This window comes from Denticeps clupeoides, chromosome 4, assembly GCF_900700375.1.
Source record: "Denticeps clupeoides chromosome 4, fDenClu1.1, whole genome shotgun sequence".
NCBI classification, from domain to species: Eukaryota; Metazoa; Chordata; class Actinopteri; order Clupeiformes; family Denticipitidae; genus Denticeps; species Denticeps clupeoides.
The window spans coordinates 30,673,975-30,686,377 of record NC_041710.1 but is presented as its reverse complement, the minus strand read 5'-3'; the positions used below and the strand labels follow the sequence as shown (position 1 = coordinate 30,686,377).

The 12,403-nt window shown below is 41.0% G+C and overlaps 1 protein-coding gene across 17 annotated transcripts in view; it reads left to right on the top strand.

Annotated features, from left to right (window-relative positions):
- LOC114788656 (receptor-type tyrosine-protein phosphatase delta-like) overlaps positions 1 to 12,403 on the top strand; it is an 86,419-nt gene that overhangs the window by 65,521 nt on the left and 8,495 nt on the right. For 12 of the 17 annotated variants that reach the window (XM_028977438.1, XM_028977442.1, XM_028977445.1 and 9 more), the window contains 13 exons: positions 294 to 881; positions 1,308 to 1,405; positions 1,506 to 1,762; positions 3,116 to 3,209; positions 3,327 to 3,536; positions 4,283 to 4,443; positions 4,558 to 4,569; positions 4,707 to 4,819; positions 5,652 to 5,749; positions 8,446 to 8,569; positions 9,199 to 9,374; positions 10,628 to 10,747; positions 12,086 to 12,240. In XM_028977438.1, coding sequence (XP_028833271.1) covers positions 294 to 881; positions 1,308 to 1,405; positions 1,506 to 1,762; positions 3,116 to 3,209; positions 3,327 to 3,536; positions 4,283 to 4,443; positions 4,558 to 4,569; positions 4,707 to 4,819; positions 5,652 to 5,749; positions 8,446 to 8,569; positions 9,199 to 9,374; positions 10,628 to 10,747; positions 12,086 to 12,240 — 2,206 coding nt within the window. The remainder of the gene's footprint in view (positions 1 to 293; positions 882 to 1,307; positions 1,406 to 1,505; positions 1,763 to 3,115; positions 3,210 to 3,326; positions 3,537 to 4,282; positions 4,444 to 4,557; positions 4,570 to 4,706; positions 4,820 to 5,651; positions 5,750 to 8,445; positions 8,570 to 9,198; positions 9,375 to 10,627; positions 10,748 to 12,085; positions 12,241 to 12,403) is intronic. The other 5 variants (XM_028977449.1, XM_028977452.1, XM_028977451.1 and 2 more) reach the window with 1 other exon arrangement.

Here is a 12,403-nt window from a genome sequence, read left to right as displayed (position 1 = left end):
TAGAAAGTCAAAAATGTTGTGATATTGATGCTAGTAGGAATTCATATTTTTTCCAGAAAAAAAAAATTATGTGATGCGAAAATGTGTTCTCTGTGCAAGCATGACCATGTATCTTGATTAATATAGTGGATATAATATGTCATTGTGACTACTCCTACCACTCCGTTGCTTACATTCAATTAACTGAATAAATACACACGCATATATATGTAGATATAAATAGATAGCATATACTTGTACTTCAACCAAGTACAATTTTTTGTAACAATGTTGTGTTCATTTTCTTTCCTCAGTGCCGGAGAGTCCCCGTTTGTCAGTGAGCCTGACCAAAGCAGGCACTGCCCTCCTGCAATGGCACCCGCCTATGAACCCTCTGAACCCTGTACTGGGGTATCGCCTGACATATGGTCAAAAGGGCGCTCACAAACCCACAATACTGCAGCTACCTGAGGAGGAACGTCGCTTTGTTGCACCAAACATCAGTCGGGGTGCTGCATATGAGTTCCGCTTAGCTGCCCGAAACAAGATGGGCTACGGGGAAGAGGCTGTGCAGGAAATATCAACCCCACAGGGGGTGCCAAATGGATATCCCCGAAACCTTCAGGCTGCCGTTGTCAACTCTACTGCTGTTTCACTCACCTGGGAACATGTAGCTTTAAATGAGCAAAACGGTGCAGTTGTGAGGTACTCCGTTTGTTACCAAGGCAACAGGAGCGCAGGAAATAACTCTGAGCGTTGTGTTTCTGTCCTGGAGCGTTCAGTGAGCCTGACAGGGCTGCAGGCAGACAGCGTTTATGATGTCAGAGTGTGTGCGTACACCAGCAAGGGCCCTGGGCCCTTTAGTCCCTCTGTTCAAGTCAAAACAGAGCCGCCTGAAGAAGGTAGGACTTCACATCCATCAAGTGTATCATACCACCCCACCCCTGCCCTAAACATGGCTGGCCAAACACCTAGCATCTCATCTCCAATGATAGTGACCTGCAGAGTCATGCCCATGTCGTCCCATTTTTCTTCCTCCTGTATTCCAGACATTTTTTACTGTCTGGATGTCTGTGTCTGTGTCTGTCTGGTTGTCTGTCCCTCCTCTGTTCAGACACAGTGTATGAGTGCTGAATAGGCTGCATTCAGGTATGAAGCAACACATAAGAACACATCATTTTGCTTCTGCTACATAATATTTTAAGGCACTTTGGGCTCGGCCCACCGCTGAGAGTTTTGGTGCAGGTAAGGTGTGATTGTGTTGATAAATTAGTTGCCGGTTGGGAATCATGTTTTAATAAGGTTTTTGACTGTGTATTTGTGAACAGTGTTTGCCACTAATTTCCGCGTGAAGGCTGCCATGAAGTCAGCAGTGCTGCTGAGCTGGGAGACCAGAGAGAAATATAACAAAGGACAGCCATTCACTGTGAGTTTGTATGCCTGAATGTAATCTCACAGTGATCTGTGATCATTTAAAAATCTGAATTTAAAAAAATATATATACACACGTGTGTAAATGTTTCCAGATCCTGTATGGGAACAGCCAGAGTGTGGAGGTTGATGGCAGGCTCAGCCAGAAGCTGATCTCAGGCCTCCGTCCAGAGACTCAGTACTCCTTCCTACTGACCAGTCGTGGGCTCAGCGCAGGTGGTCTGCAGCACCGGGTCACTGCTCTGACCGCTCCCGATGTCCTTCGGTCCAAACCCCTCATCATCAGTCGCACTGACAGCCAGGGTACTGTCATGCTGCAGCTGCCAATGGTGCAGAGCAAAGCTAAAGTCAAGTGAGTGCTCACACAATGATGGGAAGTTGTATTTAATACATTATCTCTGTTAGTTTTTGTTCTCCCGTATCATAACTTTTTTTAATTAAAGTGTAGTTCCTGTTGGCACGTTTCAGTACATTGGGCCTTTTTAAAAGCGGCGAATCCTCTTGCACAAAAACAAAGAAAAATATCTTATTATTTTCATTGTTCCTCTAGTTTTATTATTGTTCTACTACACAGTGAAAAGACACAGTGCCTGTCACACAGATAAGGCTATTATCTTCCATATAATTAATCCATTAATATGGAAATATATCAGCTGTGCGACTACTGCTAATCAGTGTCACACCGTGTAATCTCTCATTATTCATTTACACACAGACAGCCTGAATACAGCCTCTTTCCGCGGCGCATTCTTGCATGCACACCCATACACGCTCACAAATACAACCTCATATCTGCATTATATACACACACTGTTATACACACATTCCCTCTCGCTGACGCACACGCCCATTTTCTGCGAGTTGATGCTGTTCAGATGGGATATTAGGCTCACACTGAGTATATAATGAGTTCTCTTCTCTCCGATACTCTCTGTCATATTTGCCTGGCAGGCAGCTGGCCATCAGACCCCACTGATGACATAATCATAGACGGCACACAGCGCTAGCTGCACGTCCAGCATAATGGATTGTTTGTACTTGTGCTTTCTGAAGGCTCATACCTCATATCAAACATGCAAAGACACAACGACCAACGCTAACATCAATTCAAGGGCTGCTAAATGGATAGGCTTGTGTTCCTGTAGAAAATGGATTGTTGCTCATCACTTGAATTTCAATTGACTAACCTGCACAAAACACTGTAGCGTTATGGACCACTTCTGGTGAATATCTGCAAAGATTTCTACCCATAGAGTCTGGCCCTATACTCTGCTAGACATTTAATGAGCCATTTAGGTCATAAAGAATATTGTTATTGCAATATAAAACCTAACATTGTCATCTATAATAATATTTTGCGTATAATGATTATGCAGATTTTCCTCAGTCATTATTGGTACTTTGGAATGTATTTATGACATTTCAATAACTACGGGTAGTTAGATGTTGAGATTATTGATCACTAGCCATTTTCAGTTTTTTTTGTTAAAACTGCTTTCCTCATCATACCCACTAACAGCCTCATTATGTTCTGATATACATAATTTTGCAGAAATCATGCTGTATTTGTGACCTTGCATTTTTTCTAACACTGCAAAGAGTGGAACACTGCAGTGTTTTTTGGAAGGTGGGCATTATACGGGAGTTGGATGAGTGGATGACTTTGTAACAGTCTGTGTGCTTTGTTATGTGTTCTGATCATCAGGGGCTTCTATATCATAGTAGTACCTCTCAAGAGACAGCGAGGTGGAAAATTTCACAAGCCCTGGGATGACCCTGATGAGATGGACCTGGAAGAGGTAAGATGTGTGTATGTGTGTGTTTCTGTTTTTGTGAAAATGCACAATAAATATCACTTGGTTTTGTTTTAGGATTTTATATGTTTTTATATATGTTTTCCTCTTTGTGTGTGTTAGCTCCTGAAAGAGATCAACAGCACCAGCAGGTCACTGCGTCTGAAGAGGCAGTCAGAGCCACGCCCTTACATCACTGCTCACTTCCCAAAACCTCCTTCAGAGTTCTCTTTGGGAGATGGCCGCATGTATGGGCAGTTCCTCAACCGCCCACTGCTCAGTGGCCATGAGTACACCTGCTTCGTCCTGGCCCTCCTAGACCTGTCTGAAAACGTAAGACCACTCCTCATCTAACAGTTTAGCTACCCAGAACAACTCTCAGCCACTAAGTACAGGTTCATCTGCCAGGAGCTGGGAGCTGCCATGGTTAGTATACAGTAGCAGTAAATGGGAAGATCATTTGTGCCTTTGCTTGCTATTTGGAGTATGTATTAACTGCTATTCTACACACACTGCAAATTCTTACCAATAACCAAATTCTTACAAATCGGAATCATTAGTTATGACAAAAAACTAATAAATTATAATGATTTAGTGAATGGGAAAAAAATTGTGAATGCTTAAAAGATCCTAGCGAATTAATATTTGTTATTAATAATATTATTTGAAAAATATTATTTGAAAAATATTATTTGAAAAATATTATTTGAAAAATATCCAATTTTAAAAAAAGCATAATATGTATGTACTATTTACAGATTCCATTTTTAGTATAATGTTATCAGGCTTTTTGACCCAGCATTAAATATGTTTAATATACTAAAGTAGGGATAATGGTACTTAGTATTCTTTTGACACACCTTATTTCATACTCGAATACACAGCTAAATCTGCCAGTGTTAAATTAACAACCGTATCGTGGCAATTTTACACACTGATTAAATACAACACTGATTTGGGTTCGGAATATATAAACATTTTCAGTGTTTATTGCTAATTATTAGTGTACAATTTTTCAACTGTGTTATGAGGTGTTCAAAGTGTTCTTATCTCTGATAGCTATTAACTGTTAACTGCAGGCCATGTACGCCACCAGCCCATACTCTGACCCTGTGACGACCTCTGAACTTGACCCCCAACCAATTGTGGATGAAGAAGAGGGACTATTGTGGGTTGTGGGACCAGTACTGGCAGTGATTTTTATAGTTTGCATCGTCATCGCTATCCTCATGTTCAAAAGGTTTGTATGGAATGGAGAGTAGAGAGGCAGATTTGTGATTTCTTTTATGGATTTCTTACATATTTTCTTTTTCTATGCACTCTTTGTTTCTCACTCTGATTGTGAACCAATCAGCAAACCAGACAGGTAAGGGTTAATGTGCAGGTTTAAGTAACTTGTGCTGTTATGGAGTAGACTACTTTACTATTTGCGCTACTGTACTATAAGGAATTGCACTCAGCTGAAGTGTTCTTTCCATTGTTGCACTCTGGACTGGGCTGTAGGAAACGTGCTGAGGTGGAAGGCAGGAAATGCAGCTTCCCCACCACCAAAGCCATGAGCTCTCATCACCCCACTGACCCTGTGGAGCTACGCCGCATCAACTTCCAAACCCCAGGTAAGAATTCCAGCATTCCTAACAATCCCATTGCACATGGCAGAAGCATAGAATAGCACATCTCGCCTCAGTTTAAATCCAATGGTGCATGACAAATAAAATTAAAATAGGTATATTTTTGTGTATTTATTGGGGGGGTGTATTTCTGCATAGTTAATTATAAGCATTAAACATTTCCACATGTGATGAAAAATATCCTCACAGAACAGGTTTTAAGAGTGTGTGGTGTGATATTTCATTCTAAATGAATTCGAGTGTTCTGACCCCTGAACTCCACTTAGAAGTCTCTCAAAGATGGAGTTGTCCTATCGCTCTCCCTCCAGGCATAAGAGCTGCGGGTTACCAGCGGCTGTCAAGTTAGTCTCTTCTCTGTTTCATTTCCAAAACTGCACCCTCTTTTTTCATTTTCAGTCATATCACTCTCCTTCTCTCTTTCAGGCTCGAATCAGTATAGCTCCTACATCCAACTCCCATTTCTTTCATCAAATCCATTTTTTTCATCAATTGCAGGAGACCCACAGCCATTTCCCCCGGAATGATTAACTGTCTCTCCTGCTGCTTTCCCTGATATTAACCAATTCTCTCATTTTAGGAACGAACTGACTGCTTATCAAAACATGACTGAAGACTAAGTAGATTTCACCGTTCATCCCAGGATTGCTGACATTTAATTACGAAGGGAGATTAAATTTCTTAAAGTGATTAACCATGTTTCCATTCTTGTGGCATCACTCATTAATAACGCTTTGATCATTGGCTTGGAAAGAGAAAAGAACCCATCCAGTTGGAAAGTGAAAATAACACACCTTCTTGCTTTTGTTTGGTTTGGCAGGCATGGCAAGCCACCCGCCAGTTGCAGTTTCGGAACTGGCAGATAACATAGAACGACTGAAAGCCAATGAAAACCTCAAGTTTTCTCAGGAGTACGAGGTAAACCACACCCACATGATGTGATTTGTTGCCAAATATGCCAGCAAGTCATTTACAGTCATTTGTACAAAAATATCTAGGGTGGGGGTGAGACACATTGACAATACATGAGAATGAGGTAAGAAATACAATGCAAATAAGGACGGTATAATGCATTCAGTAATTATAGCTATTTCATACCAAAGTGTGTATAATTAGTACAGGACACAGCACAGAACATTTAGTGACCTGTCTGCTTATGGGATGTCCCTGAAGCAGGTGGTGTAAGCTATGACTCTCCAGTAGCATTTACCAGAGGGCAGGAGGATAAAGTTGGCATGGTCCTGCATCCATAATGATGCACTCAGCCCTCCTCCAGCAGGGAGAATAGCTTCAATTATTTTTGAAGCACCCCAAGAATTGTGTTTTAGAAAACAGGGATGTAAATACTCACCAGATATTAAACATTAAGGGCACCATTTTCAAACTGACATTAGATGCTAGAAGTGGGGCATGTTTGCTGGTATAAGGTCAAAGGCAGGATTTACATAAATAAAAAGATAAATCAAGACAACTGTCATTGTGATACACTGCAACATAGCACATGTGCACACAACGAAATGTGTCCTCTGCTTTTAACCATCACCCTTTTTGAATAAGGCCACCACTGCCCCGTATCTGTACCACTGTACACTGCCCATTGTACCTTGAAGAAATAACACTTTTTCTTTTTTTTTTTGCTGTGTAAATATTTCTGTCACCCAAAACAAGAGTTTAAGAGGGGAGGAGCCAGATGATTGAGAGGTCCTCGAGGATTTAAACCTGCACCCAACACAGTAATTACTGTGATTTAAAAACCTGGACAAGACATGGAATTTCCCAGGTCTTTATGTTTTGGAATATGAAATAAACATATAAAGTCATTGAAATCTGACACATGAATGTATAACATGAAGTACATAGTTTCCGTAAGACTGCGTGAGAAACATTTTTCTACATTACAACGTTTAAAACTGGCACAGGTCTTTGTTGGCTTTATGTAGTGAACCACGTCACGTGCTGCTGTTTGCGTTGCTTCCATGTTCCAGCTCCTGTTTTCTTCTTAAGTGGTGGGCAGTGGTGGTGGACCCATAATCAGAAGGTTTGAATCCAGAGCCGCCAAGGTACCTTTGAGGTGCCACTGAGCAAAGCACCGTCCCCACACATTGCTCATGGCTGCCCACTGCTCACCAAGGGTGATGGTTAAAATCAGAGGACACATTTCACTGGGTGCACCATGTGCTCTGCTTCAGTGTTTCACAATGACAATCACTTCACTTTCACTAAAGATCTAACATGATTGGGTCTATTTCACTTGGAGGAAGAAACAATGTTGTTTAAGTTAAGATTTTCAGGATTGTCAAGTTTAGTTTAACAATTTTCTGGTAAATTTGTGATTTTTTTTCCCCACATTTGCACAGAGATTTCAGAACATATGGCCATGAAATTTTGCCTTAGAGCAATTGAAAAGTTATGGAAATTCTTTTGTAAAAATGTGCATGACCTTGACCCATCAGTACGTCACATAATTTTTTTTTTATTCTTTGAATTTCTTTCTTGCTATATATTTCTATTGATGTAAATTCTAAGGATGCCTTTGTTTGGTCTCTAAAAGTCACTTTAATTCTTTTCAATTCTTAATTTCTCAGTTTTTGCATGTGTCTGCAAGCGTTATGTCTACATTCTGAGGTGCGCTCAGCCTGCAGCTTTGCGCAGGGCTAAGTGAATTTAGCGAGACATAGAGTTCAGTGTTAGTGTTGATGCGTATTGACATTCTCATTTGAGAGGAACTGCAGCAGACTGGAGATATGGAGTTATCACCGAGCAGCAAAGAGCAGAGGAGATTGCCATTCAGTTGAGCCAGAAGGTTGCATCATGTTACACTCCATTAGATTACTACCCTCTCCTCACCTGCACAGATGTGGTATTAGTCCACAGACCTCCCCCTGCCTGCAGTTCTGAATGAACTGCTTGACTTTTAATCCCAAGTCATGGGCTCCAGCGGGTGTGGGGAGAAGGCTTGGCTCTAAGTATAGTTTTACACAGTCCGCTTCAGCAGCAATGGGAACGCAGTTGTCAGCACTTTCGGACCGTTAACCTGAAATTACATTATAGCTGAACCAGAGGCACATTCTTTAGTGAAAAACCTCAATTATGCTGCAGCCAGCTCACGCTGGAGGCTCCTTGTGATGTGGCATAACCGCAACCCAGCCAGTGCACACTTTCTTATGGGAAAAGTCCTTTCCCCAAAGAAATGATGACTGCTGTCATTTTATATTTACATACAGTAATAATAAAACATCAGCAGTATTTGAGGAGTAATAGAACACCGGCCACTAATAATTATGTGAACAGTTCTCCAAACATTTTAGACACGAATGCTTTTGAACCTTCTGTAACTGTTGGAACAGGGACATAGATCGGAATAACCGAAATGGAAAGTTAAATACTGGACACACAAATGAAGCAGTCACAGGGGTCTAAGTCATGAGTCATGAAGATAGATGTTTATTCACTGAGTGCTGTGAGAGTGAATTTACAGCTGTGGCTTTTACCGGAACAAGTGGGGTCGTGGTGAGGCTAAAGGACACATGTATAATAACACCATATCCCTTATGTGAGCATTCTCTCTCTCTGTTTATCTCCCTGTCTTGCCCTCTTGCTACATATCTTTAAAGTCTATTGATCCAGGGCAGCAGTTCACATGGGAGTATTCTAATCTGGAGGTGAATAAACCCAAGAACAGATACGCCAATGTCATCGCTTACGACCACTCAAGAGTCCTGTTGTCCAGCATCGATGGTATAATCACTTCTTGTGTGTGTGTGTGTGTCTTTCAGTGTGGGTCTGTAAGAAGATGTAAGTTTGCTCTTGAACTAGCTGCAAGATGGAAGGTCTGTTCATGACAGATGAAGCCCAGATAGATGAGCCTTATCTGCCCAGACCATGTGAAAATTGAGCCTCTAGGTTCAGAGCTCCAGGGTCTCCTCTGCCAACTCCTCTTCAGTTACTGCAATGTTTAGGAAAATCTGCATGAGAGGCCTCTTTTTAATGTTAGCCTTGCAAACAGAATCACTGAACCCCAGTTTAACACACACATGTTCAGTGAACCAGCTTTTTGTAACTCAAGGCTCATTGAACCAGATCAGGATATTTGAGTAAAATGCAAAAAGGCACAAAAAGCAGACATTCACACACATTCCGCCAAATGCCGTCTCATTGGCTGCGGGGGAAATATGAGATAGATGTGGGAATGTATTCTGGATGATGGTTTAAAGACGCAGGCAACGATTATCTTGTGAAGCTTGCACATGCGGTTTTCTGTGCTTACGACTCGTCTTTATCCCAAATCATCATTTTTGTGCTATATATACAACGTGTACTATATGTCAGTACAGTATATGTGATGTATATGGGTGGATGTGCTTCAGGCATTCCAGGCAGCGACTACATCAATGCCAACTACATAGATGGTTACAGGAGACAGAATGCCTACATTGCCACCCAGGGCCCCTTGCCGGAGACATTCTGCGACTTTTGGAGGATGGTGTGGGAGCAGCACACAGCCAACATCATCATGATGACCAAGCTGGAGGAGAAATCCAGGGTACCTTTGAGCAATGTATTTATGTTTCAGTGCAATTTTCACAATCACACAGTTTGAATGTCTGGAAATATAGTGGTGGTATATTTTGATTTCTGTTAAAATGGGCTAGATTGTAATTTTGTTTCCATTGTCTTTCCAGTCTGCGGTAATAACATCATCCTTCACTTGTCTCTAATTGTAACTAGTCTGCTTTTTAAATGTTCTTAATTATGTTAACTGTAGTGTAATTATGCCAACCGTAGTATAAAGTGTGCTTTCCAACTGCTTTGTCTGTTGTTAAAATTCCAGATGCCTTCCTATTTCTACTCCAAGGCAAGATCATGCTCTCCTTTTCTCTTTCAATCTGTCTCACCATCTCATTATCACTCTTTCACGCTCCACTTTCTGAAAATGGATCACCGAAACACTTAAGAACTCCTCAAGACCTTTATCAATACCCTGTCAGTGCATGATGTCCCCACAGATTTGTCATAGAGGCTAATCATCATTTTTTTTGTAAATTGCTTTGATCACTGCCCAAGCAGAGGGTAACACTAGTTTTCCAATGATTGCCATTGTTCTGGATTGTATGTGGTCAGTATTTGGTTCAATGAACACTCTCTCCCTTTTACTGAAAACCCAAAAATTCCACACACAAACTACATACATATTCATTATAAAGGCCAATGCTAATAAAAATGTCAAAACATTTCAGCAATTAAAATAAAAAAAAATGTCCTTTATACAACTGAAAATAGGCAAAATGTCCTCATATGCATGATATTCTGTGCATGGGGACATTTTTATCTTTGTGAAGACTTTTGGTTTCTATAAATATAGCCCTCAGACAACACACACACACAAACACACATACAGCAGGCAAACCCTATAATGATGTTAATGATAGTATTGACCACAGCAGGTAATGTGCAGCATAATTATAGCCAGTCTCTCAGCTTATCCAGAGAGACACAGCGGATGAGAGGATGACAGGGAGGAAAGAGAGAACTGGAAGGATGAGAGCAGGACTGTTTAAAGCTGCATGAAGAACTAAAATGATTAGACTGGGGTGTCTTTCCCACTGGCCTGTAGTGCTGGGTTTAATTACTGAAACCACACACAGCATGAAGTAAAGATGGGCCACATAAGAGGAGCCGGATTATTAGAAGAGTGTTCTGTATATGGTGCTGTGTGTGTGTGTGTGTGTGTGTGTGTGTGTGTGTGTGTGTGTGTTCCTTTCTGACACTGCTCACCAAGCTGTGTGTGTGTTGCAGGTGAAGTGTGATCAGTACTGGCCGAGCAGAGGAATGGAGACATATGGCCTGATCCAGGTCACCCTGCTGGACACTTTAGAGTTAGCCACATACTGCGTCAGAACTTTCGCCCTGTTCAAGGTACCAGTCACAATTTACTCTGACACATGCCATGCATACACGTGCAAGGGATGGACGAAACACAGCAACAGAGCTTATATGGCAGCCAGGACCCAGTTCTTTCCACCAATAATTACATTAGAGTGTGTAAGAACTGCAGAACCTGTAGCCATGAACAATGAAGAAACATGATATGGCCTGAGGAGTCACCAGCCAATGTGGTGGTTCTTTAATGGATATTGGCAACCACTTCACTGTATGCAGTTTCCATGTATGCAGTTACAAAGAAAACACTATATATTTTGCAGAGCTAAAAACTAGAGTGCAGTCAAGTATGGTTTTATTCATTATAATAGAAAAGGACCCACCATGACTGTAATTATGCTGCCAGGCCTTGGATCTTGAGTCAGAGTTTATGAAAAACAAAGTGATCTTTTGTCTAAACATGTGGTATGAATGTGTACAGGAACTGTGCTTTTTCTGCCATTTATCCAAATTCTGAATTAGAATTGGGCCACGTCCATGTGACAGTGCGCTGTGAATGACATAGAATCCATTCAGCGTCTGACTCATTAATTTGTTTTATGACATCAAAATGAGATAAGATTAGAGTATAATTGATGACTCAGTCTGTGCATTTGGAAACATGCCTGCATGCACTAGTCCCTTATTTATCCCCATATACCTCATTTTTATAAAGGGCACTTTAATTATTGTGCCTATTGCAGCTAATAAAAAGAAAGCATCTAGTACATCAAGTGGGCTGCAGCTGTTTTTTCCTCTTAATTTGTTGCTATAGCAATTAAGATTCAGACCCATAAAATATTCTTTAGTGCCTTTTTACATTACAGTTTAATGCAGTCAGGCAGAGATAGAATTTCAGAAATAAGATTTCAGTGTCACTGATCTGTTCTCTCAGTCTTCTTTGAGACATCAAGGCTAACAATATGAAAATATTATTAGATAACTAATTGTTAATAATTAATAAAAAGTATGAATTATTTAAGGGAAGGTCAATTATAGATAATGTAACCACTGCTGGAAGCTGAAACTATTCATTATTTGTCCAACCACATGTGTGCCAATGTTCAACTGTTCACAATCTTCATGAATGTTCCATTTGCAGAAATTTTATTTGCTAAATGTCGGACTTTTTTTGCACTGGCGACATCTAGTGGCAGGAGTTTATGGATTTTTCTAAGAATATGTGCATGCTGAAATATATATGACATTTTTAAATGTCCTGCCTCCAAGATATCATTTACTAACCTGGGTGTTTCCCAGACAGTAAGCCATTTGTGGTTTATCATGATAAAGGTGACCATCCGCTGAATGGCAGCTCTGTGTGTGTACCTGCAGAATGGCTGCAGTGAGAAGCGAGAGGTGAGGCAGTTCCAGTTCACTGCCTGGCCAGATCATGGTGTCCCAGAACACCCCACTCCCTTCCTGGCTTTCCTGCGTCGCATCAAAGCCTGCAACCCCCCAGATGCTGGACCCATGGCGGTGCACTGCAGGTAGAGTATTGATTTATGTAGCATAAATTGCACACATCATGCATTTGTAATACTGATCTCCATGAACTTGGGCAAGCTGGGTTCAGTGGGCACAATACTCCCATAATCCAAATCATAAATCATAAAGTTTTTTTTATAAGTATTTTTATATTAGAAATCTTAC